Source organism: Sceloporus occidentalis, unplaced genomic scaffold (assembly GCF_023333645.1).
Source record: "Sceloporus occidentalis isolate IW3139 unplaced genomic scaffold, rSceOcc1.0.p SCAF_4, whole genome shotgun sequence".
NCBI classification, from domain to species: domain Eukaryota; kingdom Metazoa; phylum Chordata; class Lepidosauria; order Squamata; family Phrynosomatidae; genus Sceloporus; species Sceloporus occidentalis.
The window spans coordinates 121,066,917-121,085,585 of record NW_028316984.1 but is presented as its reverse complement, the minus strand read 5'-3'; the positions used below and the strand labels follow the sequence as shown (position 1 = coordinate 121,085,585).

General features: G+C 39.8%; 1 protein-coding gene across 3 annotated transcripts; it reads left to right on the top strand.

The window, feature by feature from the left end:
* The first annotated feature begins 7,475 nt into the window (after window positions 1-7,475).
* Window positions 7,476-17,499, top strand: LTO1 (LTO1 maturation factor of ABCE1). 3 transcript variants are annotated; one of them, XM_089521385.1, is made up of 5 exons: window positions 7,476-7,634; window positions 10,388-10,473; window positions 10,810-10,880; window positions 14,239-14,356; window positions 14,854-17,499. In XM_089521385.1, the coding sequence occupies exons 1-5, from the start codon at window positions 7,601-7,603 to the stop codon at window positions 14,920-14,922; spliced, it is 378 nt and encodes a 125-aa protein (XP_089377511.1). In that variant the 5' UTR covers window positions 7,476-7,600; the 3' UTR covers window positions 14,923-17,499. The 3 variants fall into 3 exon arrangements, with proteins under 3 accessions (XP_089377511.1, XP_089377509.1, XP_089377510.1); XM_089521383.1 differs by having other exon boundaries at window positions 10,388-10,493; XM_089521384.1 differs by lacking the exon at window positions 7,476-7,634 and adding an exon at window positions 8,189-8,431 and having other exon boundaries at window positions 10,388-10,493.
* The last annotated feature ends 1,170 nt before the right edge of the window (window positions 17,500-18,669 follow it).

Here is an 18,669-nt window from a genome sequence, read left to right as displayed (position 1 = left end):
GTTCGAATATCTGATCAGCCACAGAAACCCACTCTCTGACCTTGGGCATGTCACACTCTCTCACCCTTAGAGGAAGGCAAAGGCAAACTCCTTCTGAACAAATCTTGCCAAGAAAATCCCAGAGTCTTAGAGTCACTGCAAATTGGAAACATCTTGAAGGCATACAAGAAGAACACACACACACACACACACACACACACACACACACACACTGCAACTCACTTCTTTATGGTGGTTCTATTATGAGGGTTTTCTTTTAGAATTTGTTCAGAAGGGGCTTGCCCTTGCCTTCCACTGAGGCTGAGAAAGTGTGATTTGCCCAAGGTCACCAGTGGGTTTCCATGACCAAACAGGAATTTGAACCCTGGTCTCTAGTGTCTTAATCCAACACTCAAACCACTATATCACAGTGGCTCTCGTATTCAGCTCAGTAGACACTTTAAAATGGCCAAGTCTAACTATAATTTTAGAAGATATCTAAAATCTCTGGAGAAAGAGGAATGTCTTTGGTATTGCCAAAAAGACAAGAGTGTGGCACAGCAGGTGAGCCATCTTGGGGAAGGCATGCCATGAATGAGGCACCATATGTGAGAACCAGTATCTGGAATGAGCTTGAAAAGCTAAATATTGAGACCTGTATATAATAATAATAATAAAATATTTATTTGTATCCCACCTCTCCCTATTTTGGATCGAGGCGGGTAACAACAAACATAAGAACAATAAAAATAGAACATAGCAAATCACAAGTAAAAAACAAAGCAGAGCATATAAAATCCAATTCCTTATCTCCCTCCCACCTTAAAATAGCATTAAAAACAATAATTCCCAACTGGAGAGCAAACATTCTGAGGAGGTCAATTTGGGAAGGCCTGCCGGAAGAGATCCATTTTTATTGCCTTTTTAAAGGCCTCCAAAGATGTTATATGGCGGTCTCTTCCGGCAGATCATTCCAGACTTTTGGAGCGGCAACAGAAAACGTCCTCTGGGAAGTCGATACCAGTCTGGTTTTCTTGGACTGCAAAAGATTCTTCCCAGAAGACCTGAGAGTACGGGAAGGTTTGTATGGGAGGAGGCGTTCCCTCAGGTCTGCTGGACCCAAGCCATGTAGGGCTTTATAGGTAATGACCAACACCTTATTCTGTGCCCGAAAGCTAATAGGCAGTCAGTGTAGGGATTTTAAAATAGGTGTTATAGAATCAAAGGAATAAAATATGCAGATATATGTTTATTCTGCTTCTGGCAATGGTAAGGGCTGAAAAACTCTGCAGTACAAATTACTCTCCTCTTATTCTGTCTCCCTTGTACTTTGCCTTCTCAGATTTTTTTTTTAAATTGCCTGGATATTTTAAAGAATGTAGCTTTTAATAAGAGAGCTAAAATGCCCTGAAGGAACTAGATCCAGTCTTCTCTTGAAGTTAAGAAGGGTTAGGCCTGGTTAGTATTTTGATGGGAGACTACCAAGGTAATATTCAGAGGAAGGTAATGGCAAGCCACCGCTGAGTATTCCTTGCCTAAGAAAACTATTAAATTCATGGGATCATCCTAAATTGACAGATGACTTGAAGACAGATATATAGAGTTTTTTAAAAGCTTGCAACTAGATTCTTTACTCATCTAAAATTTTTAGGAACACATGCTAAAGTCAAATTTCTACTCTATCTCAAAACACACCAACTATAGCATAAAAAGAAGGAAGGGAGAAGGAGGGGGAATGTAGAAGCACCTTTAAGGCTAACAGATTTTTATTTGTGGATATATACCCCCTTCTTCAGATACAATATAGCATGATATCAAAATCTCAGGTTAAAAAGCACATTTATACAGTAGTGCGAATGAGACAGAATGTAATAGGATCCAGAAAGATGCAAATCATGTCCCTTATCCTAAATTTTCAAAGAGTGGGTGAAGTGATACAGATCTTTCAGAACTTTAAAGTGGTCAGTTAATGTAGATGTGTGAAAGCAATGAATCTCTTATCGAAAGTCAATTTCCCTGAGTTCAAAACTCTCTCTGAGAAGATTCCTTTTGTTATATGTGCAGTAGTGAGGACTCTTGGATCAGTATATATAGTGTGCCATGAAGTCATTGTCTATCTTTATATCTCTGCTAATAGATTGGATTTGTGAATACAACTGAATTCTGCTGTTTCTCTTTCTAATCTTCCTTTGTAATTTCCTTATTCCTGTACCTATACCTGTAAATCCCTTACTGTATGTCCAGGAAGGTTGAAATGTTTTGCAACTAGTTTGGGGGTATTGCCATTCTAACTGTGGAATAGTTATTTCTTCAATGTTATTTCATACAGCAACTCAAGAGTAGGATTTAACAACCCTTTTCAGTCTTCCTTTATAGGCAGTGTATATGGGGGAAAGCCACTATGGATTAATTTTGGGCTAGTCCATGTAGTTCACCAAGTGACTGCAAATTTCAAAGGAGGGCAGGAGCATCCACAGTGGAGCACTGGGTGGATAGGAGTTCTTCTTGGCCTTAAGAAATTCCAGAGCAGAAGAGCAGCATCTTCCTGCCCTTGAGCAATGCCGATGAAATACCTAACTTCTTTTGATGTGCCTAGTATAAGCTACAAAGGAAGACAGATTTGTCTGTTCTTGTGCTCTGTCATATATCATCTAAGTCCTAGGCCATTTCTATTCCTTTATCAAACAATTTATTGCGCTGGACATAAAGTTTGACTGAAAAAAAGCCACCCTGTTTTCAGAAAGGAGCCATCTTTCTTATTCACAAAACCACATAAACATTGATTTAAACACAAAGCAGTGAGCAAGATTTAGTTGCTGCTTGGCCTAACAAAAGAATGCCTCTTTTAGATTTAGTGAGGCTAATTTCTAGGTTGCAACAGCTAAAGCAAAGATAAGACTGGGATTTCTAGCAGCAAGAATAATGGCTCCACTAGCTTGCTGTCAGCAATTGTGAGAAGAATGCGACCTGGTTCTTGATACATGTTTTTCAACATTAAGTAGTAAGGCCTGAAATACAAAGGCAAGGTGTAGCCATATCAACAAATAGGGGAGTGCTCTTGCTCAGTGTGCCATTCATCCATCCTTGCTCTTCTTGAACACAGTATTCTACTACCACCCCCTTGGGTTTCCACTGTTCCTCCCACAACTACCATAATATCCAATATGCTGCAGCTACTGAGCATGCTTAGTCTTTTTTATTTTTACATAGTTGTTTACATTATTTTTGTTCTTCAGGCTTCTCTGTAATTTAAATATAAATGAGTTCTCCTTTCTTTTTCTTTGTTTTTTTCTAAGGTGAGGGCTTTCTTGTTTTTGACGTTGTTGTTTTAACCGTTGTGTTGTTTTTAATATGTTGTAAGCCACCTTGATGCTCATTATTGGGGGAAAGGTGGGACATAAATTAATAAAATAATAACTCTGTGCCTTCAAGTGAGATCCAGTGTGGCACAGTGTTTAGAGTGTTGGACTAGTTCTCTGGAGACCACGGTTTGATTCCTAGATCGGCAGTGAACTCCACTGGGTGAGGTTGAGCAAGTCACATGCTCTCAGCCTCAGTGGAAGGCAACCACACACTTCTTCTGAACAAAATTTGCCAAGAAAACCCCATGATGGGTTCACCTTAGGGTTGACATAAGTCAAAAATTACTTGAAGGTACAAAACAACAATAAGAAGAACAAGCCTTGGAGTTGTTTCCAACGTAGGGCAACTCTAGGATGACCCTATGATGGGATATTCTTGACAATTTTATTCAGGGGAGGTTTGTTCTCAGCCTTTCTCTTAGGCTGAGAACATACAACTTGCTCAAAGTCAAAGTGTACTCTATGGTTGACTGGGAATTTGAACCCTGTTATTCTGGAGTCCTAACATTCAAACCACCCTCCATCCTGGCTCTTTGTGTAAATTCTGTCTTAATTTTTTTAAAAAAAAACCCATTAGATCAAGGGGTATATGCTTATTGGGACTAATACTTAAATTCAACTCATTGTGATCATTTTGTACTTCTCATATTGGTGTTTTATATTATTCAATTCTATTTCATAGCTACAAGGTGACATATTTTTTAAAAAATATATATTTTAAAAATTATCTCACCTTACAGCTATGAAATTAATTGAATAACATAAAACACCAATATGGGAAGTACAAAATGATCACAATGAGCTGTGAGTATTAGTCCCAATAAGCATATACCCTTTGAGTCAATGTAGGGATGCCATATCCCGGTGGCCCATGGGACAATTCCGCTTTTGGGGGGCCCCTCCCGGTCCCGGTCCAGTTTGGCCCCCACCCATGCCTTGTTCCCAGTTCGGGGCCCCCTCCTGCGGCCATTGCCTCTGCTGCTAATGCAACTGGCTGCCGCGCCAACCCACCTCCTCCTCCTCTTCGTGGTGGGCAGCGCCAACCCACCTCATCCTCCGGCTCCGCCTTCCTCCTCTTCCTCGGCGGCAGCAGCGCCGCCGCCACCGTGCCCCCAGTGTCAAGGTTTGCCTGCCCGCGCGCGCGCGCGGGGCTCCAAAACAGGAGCTCGTCCCTTGCTTTGGCCAGCCAGCCATTGGCCAGCTGGCCAAAGGGGATGGGCTCCACAGCGCGCGCCGCCCGGGCCTCAGCAGGGGCCAGCGGCAGCACGCGCACGGCAGTGATACAGGGCAGGCGCGTGCGCTGCCGCTAGCCCCTGCTGAGGCCCGGGCGGCACGCGCTGAGGTGCCAGTCCTCTTTGGCCAGCTGGCCAATGGCTGGCTGGCCAAAGCAAGGGATGAGCTCCTGTTTTGGAGGAGGAGGAGGAGGAAGAAGACAGGAGGAGGAGGAAGAGGAGGAGGAAGAGGACGGGGGAGGAGGAAGAGGACGAGGGAGGAGGAAGAGGAGGAGGGGGAAGAGGAGGAGGAGGAAGAGGAGGGGGAAGAGGAGGGGGAGGAGGAAGAGGATGGGGGGAGGAGGAAGAGAAGGAGGGGGAGGGCGAAAGGTGAGTCAGTGGCCATTAGGTGTGCCTTGGGATTTTTGGGGTTTTTAATTATTTTTTTAAAATATCAAATATTTATTTTATTTTATTTTATTAATTTTTATTATTGCTTTTTTATTTTTTTTCATGATTTTTATTATTAAATATATACACCCATCTTGATTTTTATTTATTTTTTCATGATTTTTATTATTAAATATATACACCCCGTCTTGATTTTTATTTTTTTGTCTAGGAATAATGCCAAAATGTCCTCCGTTTTGAACATGCCTTAGAAACATGCATTTAGAATAACATTTTTAAAAAATCATCAATTTTTTGCACATGTCCTCCATTTTTATAAAAATGTGCCCTACATTTGAAAATGTTGTCCTACATTTGTCCCGGTTTGGAGCTCCTGGCTTATGGCAACCCTAAGTCAATGCAATTTACTTAAGTGTAAACTAATCAAATTTCTACTCATTCAAAGTGTCTATGCCAGTTGGTATTAATATCTGGATTTAGCCCAACAGAGTATCAATAACAAATCATTACAACTAACAGAGGATATGACATAGTAGTTGATGGTTAGGTTTATTTTCCCAAGGCTCAAAAAAAAAATACTGATGAGTTTCAAAGAAAGCTCTTAAATGTTATCTACTTTCTTATGCAAATATAACCTGTCAGTTTAGGTACTATATAAATGTTAAACGTTTCCCTATTCAGATGTCAGACAAAGAGACAACTGTATTGCACTTCTTAACAGTCATGTTTGCATTCAGGTGGCAAATTGCACCTTGCCCTTTGCTCAGTGACAAATTCTTCCAGTTTTCTATTCAACGACATCTTTAAGTAACTGAAGTAGCTGTTTACAGAAGGACATTCAGGCAGATAAATTTGGAGGGACTGCCCTGTTACTTAAACCAGGTGGGATTAGATGTGAGCCTGAACAGTGAGTGAGTGCACTTGAACAACTATGTCTGGGTCACTCTGTACTTGAAAAAACAGTTGAAATGCTGACTTACAGACTCTTGTAAAAATCTAAGAAGCCAGAAAGATCATCTATTTGATTCCCAGTGTTTTGAAGCTTCACACTCCAGTTCTTTGAACACAAAGCCTGGTGAAATATTAACACCATCCTTCTGTCAGGAAAAGAAAAGAAAGGGAACAAAAAGATAATCTGACTTGTCTTGAAATATTTTAATTTCTCCCCCAGTAGATTTCCCCTAAAATTCTGCATCAGCATTACTGTTATGTTTATAGCAGAATTATTGTGAACTGGCATTTTACTGAGTCCTGTAAGCTATTTCTTTTTTTAACGCACACAGATGCATTATGGACATGACTTTTCAAAAGAAGAGTTTGCATTTGGGAATCTGACTTGCCCAATATTCTTCTAGGACTCTTGAAGTTCCTTTCCCAAAAAGGCTCACTTGGCAATGTACCTCTCCCCCCTTTTCAGCACTATGTAAAACAAGCAGCAAATATTTCTTTAAATCAATCTATTTTTATCACTTTCCGTCCTAGGATTTTGTGAGCTTTATCACACTATTTTCCACTGCTATCCATTTTTTAAACCCCCCTCGGCCTAAACCTTTATGCTGTTTTGCTGATCATATTAATCTTGCCAAACTGCCAAGCTTTAACATTCATGTACTCCTTTGAAATATTAACCTTTCATAAGCAGCCTTATGAATTTCTTGGGAAGAGGAAAAACAAGCACACATTTTTTCTATCTACTGCTGTATTTCTGACCTATGGCGACCCTAAGACAAACCTATGGCAGGGTTCTCTTGGCAAGATTTGTTCAGAGGGAGATGCTTATTGTTATATTCATTCATTCATTCATTCATTCATTTATTCCTGAGCGGCTGACAAGATTAAAACAGTCCAATTAAAACCACAGAAAAGTGTTACAGAATTAAATTACCACACTATTTAAACAGACTGCATATCAAAGGATAAACACATATTTTAGAAGATACAAGTGTTTAAAATACATTTTAAATAATAAACTTTATTGCGTTTTTTAATTATTAAGCTTCATTTATATACTGCTGTAAATTTACACAGTGCTGTACATACAATCTTTTTTTAATTTTAATCTTTTTTAATTAATCTGTTCAATTATTTAATTAATTTTTAATTAAATTAAAAACAAATTTGTTCACATTTAAAAGAATACAACCCTTGTCCAGCCTTCTTAAGTCTTGAATTTTTTCTTTGCTGTCTTCTGAGGCTGAGAGAATATCACTTGCCCAAGGCTATCTGGGGCCACAAACCAATTACAGCACCCAGAATTCCATAGTATTGAGCGATGCCAGTTAAAGCGGTGTCAAACCGGGTTATTTCTGCAGCGCGGACGCAGCCATAGGCACGGCCTTTCCATTTTGCACAGAAGACGCGCTCCCCCTAGTGGCCAAGCCGAGGAACGAAAGAGGGAAAGCGGAAGGGAGCAGAGAGAATCAATGAATGAATGAACGAACTCAGCAGCAGCGCGGCAGGGGAATCCGCCTCTGACGTCACGAGGGAACGCCGGCTCCTCTCCCTGGAGCATGCGCAGAGAGGGCTGGGTTGGACGTCACGCGCTCGATCAAAATGGCGGCGTGAGGAGAAGAAGAGAGAGGAGAAAGAGGTTCGGAGGAGCAGCCATGGAAGGCGGCGGCGGCGGCGAGGAGGCGGATGGTTTTGACGCCATCGTTATGGCAGAGGCGAGGTAATGCGTCTCCTTCGCTTCTGGGGCGGTTGGGTTTCGCGGAAAGAAGGGTGTGTGCATCCGCACTGTACGGATAACGCACTAATGCCGCCCGCAGCTCCCTCCGATGGGATGCTGGGATTTGTAGTTTTACAGGCTTCCCTGGCCTTCCCTGCCAAAGAGGGCTGGTGCCTCACCGAAACTACAAAACCCAGGGTTCTGTGGGATGGAGCCGTGGCAGTTAAAAAGTGGTGTTAAATAATAAGGTCATCACCATTTCTACAGTGATCATCATAATGATTTAACCCGTGTAGATGCACCTATAAAGAGCCAGGGTGGTCTAGTGGCTTGGATTATTATGATCCGAAACACACTGCAGAAACAGTCCAGTTTGAGACCACTTTAACAGCCCTGGTTCAGTGCCAAGGAATCCTGGGAACTGCAGTTTTGTGAGACTTTTAGCTTTCTCTGTCAGAGAGCTCTGGTTCCACAACAGGCTACAGTTCCCAGGATTCTCTAGAACTGAGCCAGGGCAATTAAAGCTGTCTCAAACTGGATTGTTTCTGCAGTGTGCTTTAGACCTATGACTCTGGGATCAGGGTTCGAATCCAGCTCAGCCATGAAACTCACTGGGTGACTTTGGGCAAGTCACATGCTCCCAGCCTCAAGGGAAGGCAATGGCAAACCTCCTCTGAAGAAACATGCCAAGACATCCCATGATAGGTTTGCCTTAGGATTGCCATAAGTTGGGAGTAACTTGAAGGCACAACAACAACAACAGACACATCCATGGAGGAGAGGCAGACCTCCCCCCGAAAGTAAATACTCCAAGGGCACCAGATCCTGACTGATCTTGAAAGCAAAGCAGGGTCTGCCCTGATTAGTGCTTGGATGGGAGACCTCCAAGGGATGGCTGGTGCTTTAGGTGATCATGTAGTGATTTGAAGTCACAGGACTGGGCACAGACAGTGGGAGCATAAAGCAGTCTCTGGATGCTTATAACATATGTGCCATGTAGATGAACAGGAGGACAAAAAAGAGGGCCTCAGACTCCTTCTCTTAGCTTCTCTCTGAAATAGCCATGACAGATTTTTAAAACCAGATTTTCCAGCTGTAAAAAGGTCAGACGCCTCCCATACACATAAAGGAAAACCGAAATCACAGAGACCTAAACCAAATAGCCCCTAGTTGCCTAAATACTCTAAACAGTGGCTCTCAAACAGTGAGGTGAGACCATCATTTTTGGAAGCTAATCAGGATCAACCTTGATTAGTACTTGGGTGGTGCTGACAGCTGTATTCCAGAAGAAGCAACTGGCAAAACACCTCTGAGTTTCCTTCCCTAAGAAAATCTTATGAAATTCATGGGATCGCCACAGATTGATGGACCACCTGAAGGCATATGCACACACACACACATGAAATCTCCTGTCATGTAACTTGCTTCATCAAAAATTTTCTCCACTTACTTATTTTTATTTATTGATAGAGTTGATAACAGCATCATTCCAGGGATTTGTAAAGGTGGAACAGACTTTAATGTATGGGAGCCACACTGTGTATCAGTTAAGAAATGCTTGCCTGTTTGTTTCCTACTGTGGGAAGTGGGAGAAATTAATTACTGAGGTTACTTGGGGTGTTTCTTCTTAACACGAATGTGTCTTAATGGTGCAGATAATGCCCCTGTATTTCCATTTGTCAGGAACAACTGTCTTGTGAATGGCCACTGCTAATAATGAGTCACTGTGGTTTGCAGTATTCCTGCTCACCCCAGCAACCACATTTGAATGTACTATATCTGTAACAAAACATATTGTTCAATACATCTTCAAAAGTGGACTTTCGTTGGTGAAAGTGCACTCACAATCAGTCAACTTTATTACTATAACAGATCAGTCATAGAAAAGCTAAAAGCAGAACACAGTAGAAAGTCAAGGTGAAAAATATCTCCCAGGGATAAGAATTCTTTGTGGAACAGGGTAGCATACAAAACTTTGCAATCTTCAACACAGGCTATTTAGAAGAATTTGAAAGAACAAGGGAGGTATAAAACCCATCAGATCTGTCTGACAACTTTTCCAAAATCACATCTCTACATTGAGAACAAATATCTTTACAATACAGTCGATATAGCAGAACATGATCAAATGTTTCAACTATGTCAGATTGACAGGGACAGAACAGACACATGCTTGTATGTCTTGTCCCAGAAGGAAACTGACCATTGGTCATTGTTAAAACCTCCACTTCATCATAGATTTGAAAGCAAGTGAAATAATTCCCTTACCGTGAAGCAGGTTTTTCAATTCCATTGTAATTTGCTTCAAAGATGAAATTCACAGAAAAGCCCTAAAACTGTGACTTACATTTAGATATTCTTAACGTTATACATCCAGTTTAAGGCATTATGACTATAATGGATTATGTATTTTTTGAGTAAAACTCTCAGGAGTTTTAACAGCACCATGCCGTGTACATCTATTTAGAAATGTTTCACTGAGTTCAATTGTACTTTCAGGTAACCGGGTGCAGTATAGAATAATAAGATAATAGCTTAAATGTATGCTTAAGCAGTTTCTTTGATTTTAACTATTTGATGTATATTGCACATACCAATGTGAACATTAACTAGTTTAATAGAATAAAATCAATTTGCTTATCTCTGAAGCTGGTTGAAACTAACATGTATCAGATTGGCTTATAATCCTCCAAGAAGCTTGGAGACAGTGGCTTAAACATAATCTAACAATTCTTTCTAAATCTGCCTTTTTACAGATTTCATGGAGAAGGCTATCAGGAAGGCTATGCTGAAGGAATTCATGCTGGTGTCATTGAAGGAAGGCAGTATGGAGTGCAGCAAGGTGCTAAAATTGGATTAGAAGTATGTGCTACTCTATATGTGATGTTTTGATCAAGAGAAATTATGTAATGATTTATGCTGAGGCTTAAAATTATATTAACAATCTATTGTTGGGAACTAAACTTCACTTCTGTAGGTTATGTTGAGATAGCATGGAAAATGTATATGGCAGTAACAATCTCGGTATCGAAACACGTTCATTTAGATTGAGTTCAACACCTGATGCTGTGTGTAATTATTTCCTTAGACATTATTTTACATACATAGCTGATGTTATTTGAGAGGAAATACTATTGTTAACATATGAAGAAACTGTATCTCTCTTTCAAATTTATAGATTGGGTCATATCTTGGTTTTGCAGTCACATGGAAGAAATTGCTTCATACAAACTCAGATGAAAAACACAGGTAGGTTTATACACACGCTTATATAATGGGTAGAAAGCGACATATTAACCTATGGCTTAGGCTTCTGATCCAGAGGATACATGCTTATTGTGGTGTGGTGGAGAAGGTGATTTGTGTACATTCTCTACTGCCTTTCTTTGTAGCCTCCTGTAGTTTCAGAAAACTTGCTTTGGAGGGTTGGGGGACATTCTGTAAGGAAGGTAGCTCTAGGAACTGCAGAGGGCATGAGAATGGTAAGTGGACAAATAATTGTTTCCTCTGCTTATGTTTCAGATCCCAGTTGCCTCACTTTTTGTGGGTTTGTTTCTCAGATTTATGATTTTCCTTTGGATTAAGGGGAGGAAAAATCTACTTGTAGCAGAAAGCAGAAAATGTAAGAGAAAGTAAGGTTAACGACAATGACAGCCTGAGAGCTACAGTAAAGATGGTGGCAAAGATGAATGGAAATGGGCAATATTGTTTACCTATTCTTTCTTACGTTTGGATTTAAGAGCTAAGGATGGTAGCACTGACTGCTGTGCCAGCACAGTATTATAAATCTTTGTTGGTGGTTCCAGCAAAACATTTGGAACCAAGTTACAGAAAACTTCACTCCCTAGATTGTTAAGAAAAACCCAGCAGTGTTATTCATTTGAGCCTCATTGGTCACTGTAGGCTGTGCTTCCTTGAACTGGTATCATTATCACTGTAGATGTTTTTGGCTTCTTGATCAAGAGGATCTAAGTTTGTTTTCTCTCCCCTTCCTGTAATATATACCTTGAGATGGGGGTGGGGGGCTGCTTAAACTATTAGGGCATACTTTGGGTGCTTTGGAGATGACTGCCAATAATAGCACGTGGGTGCAGTTTCCATTTCTCCTTCAGATACAGAGGTGATTCTTAATTGGCTGAATTCCATTGGTAGACAGTGAGAGATGAGGTCATGTGTGGAAGAATATTGGTGCTTTTCATAGACAAGTATTTCTGGGCTCACTGCCTGGTAGATGGATACCTCTCTGTTCTAGCTGGTGCCAGATTGCTAAATAGGGGTATTTACTTGTACATTGCAACTGCAGAGCCTCTTTTAGCAAGCTGTGTTTTGAAAACACAATGAAATCACATTTTAGTCCTCTTGCACCAGATACAGAAATGGAAATGTAAAACATATGACCTAAGAGAGGGATGGGGAGCCTCTGGTCCTCTAAAGGTTGCAACCTAAAACTCCCATTAGCTCCACTTAGCATGACCTGAAGTATGCAATTATGAAAGTTGTGATCTAAAACATCTGGAGAGCCAAAGGAAGCACATCCATGAACATAAGATATGACCATAGCCTCTGGCCATTGTCTGCCTTCAGTGCTATATTTGTGGCAGAAAGATGGTATAAATTTAATAATTTAGTTGCTTTTATTGCACATAAACAGCTATACCTACTGTTGTGTGTTAATATAATAAATTGTGTGTGTTGAACCTAATGCTGAACTGTCCACATCTTAAAACTATTTTTAAATAACAAGCATTTAGTGAGAATCTGATGCTAAAACCATTTGTTTATGAGACTATTTTATATCCTGATGGCGAGGTGGGGTTAAAATAAAGTTTTATTATTATTTTATTTTTTCAGGATTAGTGTAGTTTCAAATTGAGGTTGAGAATGTAAATCTGCAGCATTTTTGTTCAGAATTTGTTTGTTCTTAGGGTTTCTCAAAAATCTTAAGTTTCATCTGCACTGCAGAAATGTTTGTTGTGGCCCCAGAGCTCTCTGACAATGGAAGACATAATGTCTCAGAGAACTCCCAGAATTCCATAGCACTGAAACATGGCAGTTAAAGCAGTATCAAACTGCATTATTTCTGCAGTGTGGCTGCAGTCTTAGTTTTTCTAGGATTGTATCTTCACTGCAAAAATAATGCAGTTTGACACTGCTTTAACTGGCTCAGCACTATGGAATTCTGGGATTTGTAGTTTTGGGAGATATTTAGCCTTTACTGTCAGAGAGCTCTGGCGCCACACTAAACTCCAAATCCCAGGATTCCATAGCATTGAGCCATGGCAGTTAAAACAGTGTCAAATTGCATTATTTCTGCAATGCAAAAGTAGCCTAAAAAACAGTTTGTCTTTGTTTGACCCCTTTTAGATAACTGGGAATTTCTGTGGATGTAACATGATTTAAGAAATTTTAGATGATTGCTTTTGTGTGTGGGGGGCCGGGGGGTTAGCTAATCAGCTGATTAAACTCTATGCATACATTTGCTTAGATTGGATCTGGAAGTGACATGGACAGTCTGTTCCATAACTAGGAAGGCTTTTTCTCATAGCTAAGATGTTTGGGCAAGTAAAAGAAAGAAAATGTGAATCCAGATGCATGATCCTAATTGTGCAAGGTGTAGCATAATCTTTCCCTTTCTATCAATGTCTCTGTTACTTTAGCAGAAGAAATCCCTGCATGTGGTATTTATTGGTAGTTGGTTCCATAGTATTCCAAACATGTTGAGGTAGTCTAGCCAGATCCATTTCCAGGTGCATATTGTATAAAACAAAAACAAAAAAAGGAGGGGGAGATGGCTGAAGAATGACATTATAAAATAGTTCACTAATTGGCCTAAATATTTTAATTGAGTATTTTTCATAGGTTAATCAAGATGATGTATTGGTGAGCATGTAGCTCTCAAGAATGGTCCTGTTGAAGAGAAACTGCTGAGAACTAGTATATGTGTGTATTACACAGAAACTGATATTTCAGAGGAGTAGGTTTTCTGATGAATCATTATGACATGGTTCTAGACTGCATGACTGCATTTGATGCTGCTCTAATAGGTGTGAAAAAGAAAACTATGGATTAGACAGATCATATTCTTTAATTGCAAGGATGGGGATCCTGTAGTCCTATGGATGTGGTTGGATTGCAGTTCCCAGCAGCCCTAACCAACACAGCTCTTGGTGAAGAATGGTGGCCATTGCAGGCTAACAACCTCAGGAGTGCCACATGAGTCACCATTAATTAATTGCCATCCATCAGGGATGGGCAGTGGTTGGCTAGAGTCTAGGTATCCTTATCGTGAGTCAATATCGCAGATGGTATTGATTCCAAATGATAATGGATCATGTGTGAGGAATTCCCATACAAGTTGGGAAACTGATGTGAGGTGCAGTGTAGTTTTTGTTTTATGAATTGTCTACCATATCAATATGAAATGAAGATGAGCAAAAGCAAAACTTTCTAAATGTGGCTAAAGCTGGTATTTCAAAACATCAGTATGTATACTAAATATGCATATTAAATCAAAACATCAGTGTATACTAAATATTCAGTGGCCCTTTTGTTTTAGCATGAAATAATGTATTTCACTCACTGTATATGATGTGTTTATGTTTCTCAGTAAAAAGACAAAAGTCCTGGAGTCCTTAATAGAGATGATTGAGAAATTTCCCTGTGAGGATCCAGTCTATGAGAGACTTCAAGAAGACCTAGAGAAAATTAGAGGACGATTTAAACAGGTTGGTAACCAATTTTAATGTTGGAACCAAAGATGTATCCATAGGGTTGTATTCAAGAGTATGTGTCTGCCAGTGTCACCTCCAGAAGATTGAGGGTCTTCTTGAGCAGACTGGTAGGTGAAAGGTACAAGGGGAAAGAGAAGGAAGGGAAATAATGTTGAATGGGTAGAATTTCCCTTGAATAATATTGTTTGCCACCCTTTGTGTACTGTTGAAGTGAAAAAATATTATAATTATAATGTATCATAGCTGAGGGACAGACAAAGTTGATGTACAGGGTGTTCTGGATGCCCTTGCATAACGGAAATTTTGTGAATGCTCAAACTCGAGCCCCATTGAAAACACACATGCACCATTGCCTTTTATGGCGAGCGGCTTTCAGCATATGCTGAAAGCTACATATAGCGTGCCTGCGTATGACGTGGGCGCACTGTATAATAGGAACGTAATTAAAATATATATATATATACACTAGAGGTTTCTCTTTTTCTTTATAGGCTTGTTCATTGCTTCATATTCCAACTGATGCTCAACTTGGTTCTGGAGGATCTGCTCTTACATTTTGAAAGCCACATCAGCACGGGAGAAGACTTTGTATAAATTGACAGTGAAATCTTGGACAGACAAATTAAGCAGAAGAGAGACCCTTTCCATCTATAGAGAAGAAAGCTAACATTCCTACAGGAATAAAGCGTATATATGTATTACATTGCTGAATTGCAGACTCAGTTCAGTTTGAAAGCTCCAGTTTCTTCAGAAAGCAGTGATTGTATGGTGAACTTGTCTATTAAAGTTGTTGTATGCCTTCAAGTCATTTCAGATTTATGATGACCCGTAATGGGGTTTTTTTTTTTTTTTTTGGCAAGGTTTGTTCAGAGGATGTTTGCCATTGCTTTCTGTTGAGACTGAGAGCATGTGACTTGCCCAAAGTCACCCAGTGGGTTTCATGCCTGAGCAGGTAATCGAACCCTGGTCTCCAGAGTCATAGTCCAGCACTCTAACTACTATACCACGTGGGCTCTCATCTTTTGAAATATTTATTTGTAAGTAATGTTGGACATTGTCCTAGAACATATTGTTACAAAACAATGCTAATTTACCAGAATTACTTACATAACTTAAATAACGTAAAAATGATTTAAGAAGCTTTCAGACATGTTTTCTAAAAACTCTTGTAAGATTTCATTCATAAAATTGACATTCTGCTATAAATATGTCTATAAAGATATATTTCACTATATTAGTGCAAGAAATAGTAAACTGATCTGTGTAACAGGTATTTGCATTTCCACAAATGTGGAATGATACAGCACCACTTTGACATATGCTTCATGAATTTTTTGAAATACAATTATCTGACCTGTAGGCACTCAAAACATGCTTAAATCTGGGTCAGCCATTTTTCTTGTAACACCCATCACCATCTATGTGCCCCGTAAGGTAGGGAAGTGACTTAATTCAGCTGTAATAAATTTCTGAAAATAAAATTACTTTAAATGAAACAAGTGGTAATATCTGCAGAAATTTCCACAGGTGACAGGGATAATTTGCTTAAAGTATCTCTTGGAAGGAAATTGAATTGGGCTTCATGGAATACTTGCACCAGTGCTACTCAAGAGTGGTGACCCATAGACTGTTGCTAATCTACAAGCCTTTGACTGCCAGTACCTGGTGAGTTTCCAGACAAGAAACAAATTATTGTAGCCAATGAGCACAAATATGGTACCAGTCCCAGGCATGATAGGGGAAAAAATTGCTTTGTCTTGGGAAGCACTGACTTGCAAATTCTTCATGGTGAGCTTCTCTCTTCCCCTGACCTTTGGCACCAGTCATAGCAAGTATAACTCTCTGCTTGGACGAGTGAGGTCTATACCTTCCTGTTACTCTTTCCTATCACCATGATGAGGTGACACATAGGCCATACACATGAGTGCAAGGAGAGGTCTTGAAGCGTTGTTTTTGATACTCAGAGTTCTTCCTGAATATCTTGGAGAAGTTGTAGTGATTGTGGAGTACATTCCTTTCCCTTAAATCTTTTCTTATTTCAGGTACATCAGGACACTCCTTACTGGCTTCTATAACAAAAGGAATAAAACATTTTAAATCCTTGTTTACTTTTCTTGTTTCTAGTGAATAGCATTGTGTAATAACTAGTTCATATCAGCTTGATCATGCTCCTGCACCATGCTCTAGAGTTTATGCAGCTTGCTCAGCCAGAGTAGAATGGCTGAATCAGGGCGTGGAAGAGCAGCTGAGACCTCTCATTCTCCAGACTACATTTCTCTGCTGCTTGCCTGTGTGCCAGACAAAGGAAGGAGAAGGAGCGAAAACCGGAGTGATAAGCCATCACGTGGGAATGGAGAATGAATTGTCAGCCAGGTATTGTTGGGCTGCAGTTCCCATCACTCTTCACCTTTGGGTTGGAAGGACAGGGCTGATGAGAGTTGCAGTCCAGCTTCATCTGGAGAGTCATACCTTATGGGAATTGCAGTCTAGTATCTGGAGAGCCACTTATTCCTCACTTGTGTCCTGTTGGTCCCTCACTGCATAGATATTGCCCACAAAGGAGGTTTATGTTTTATCCTTAACTGTTGAACACGAGAAAACATGTTTAGGCCACCTAGTGGGAAAAATAATTATATCTGCCAGAAAATTCTGCTTTTGTTTTTCTTCAGCAGTCACAAAGGAGTTATTTATTCATTTTTCAGATAATAATAATATACTGTAATTAGCTTTATTTATACCAAGCCTTTCCCCCAAAACGGACTCAAGGCAGATTACAAATTAAAACAAGACATTGCAGTTAAAACATACAAGACTGAAACCATTCTCTCTTGAAATGAATGAGGCATTAGTTGCTGAAACAGCTTGTGCAACATAAAAAGTCTGGAATCAGGTTTCCTTATAGTGTTAAGTTTGTAACTTCATTTGTGCTCATACTTTGATTATATTGCAAAATTTAGTGCAGTGCAGTAACTTCCAGATTTTTCTTTAATTTTCGTAAGTATTTTGGATTTATTGTACCTGTAACAATGTACTCTTGTCCCATACATTTGTTTTGGTGTTGAATAGTCCTCTTTCTTGCTTCCTAAATTCCCTTGTCTGTTGTTCAGTGGTAAATAACATTAAACCTTGGTACACAACTGTTCCTGTGTGTAATGTCTGGTTATGATGTTAGGAAACTTAAGTATGCAACAATATTAAATAGCCATATTCCCAGTCTAATGTGTATTGTGTTCCCTTTCTAATAATGTAGATGTCATTTCTGGATATGCTGTTCTTTGTACTATAATATATACTGTTTTTATTCAAATTGACTTCCATGGCAGTCCACTGATACCAAGCATGCAAAAATGTTATCCATTTTTATTCAGTTTTTACTGGGGGCAAAAGAAATTAGCTTAAATATGGGGCAACTACAAACAGAATTTTTCTGTTGAGTGTATATTCTTGGGGAAGCCTATATCTGTAGTAAAACTTGCACAAGCAATTTACAAGTTATGTTGCCAATCTGCAGTGAAAGGCTTGGAGTTGGACTTCTACAAGTGGAACTGCAGCTCCTAACACTATCGTTGACACACTGAAGGTTTTTGTACTCCCTGGAGAGATTTTGTGGGACATTGTAGTGATGAAGAGATAGGAATACCCTTGAGTAAGTGGTCTCTTCTGGATCTAAGTTAACTAAGCCAAGGATACACTGTGACTCAGTTTTAAGTTTTATACAACATACAATATAAATTCTCTGTTCTCATCCACTGGCCAAAAGAACATAACAGTTTCTCTCCCAAGACAAAAGCTGGGGATGACCAACCTGACTTCTTACTTTGGTCAGTGTATGAGAAGCTGCAGGGAGGTGGTTGTATCTCTCCTTGGATCCTTCCTTTTAACAGCTATATGGTGTCAGACCAACCTGGCCCCATTCATTGACCAGAGAAGGAATAAGCACTATTATAATGTGACATTTACACCAGGGGCCATCTTAGATGTCAATATCTGTAGAACATCTAGAACAATGTTGGATGCTTTGTTGGACTTAAATAATTTTTAAATTCATGGTTTAAGTATATTGAGTTATAAAATTAAAACCCAAAACACAGTTACCTGATGGGTATCATGAAAACTTAAAATACAACCATCATAGGTCCACAGTGTCCATGCGCTTTGGTTCCAGGATCTCATGTGGATACCAAAAAACTCAGATACAGAAGTCCTTATATGCATATAAAATGGTGTAGGGCAGCAGTGGAATGCAGCAGTTAGCCCTTGCTCTCAGACATGCATTCATTGGGCTTCTTTTTGCAGGCCTACAAGTC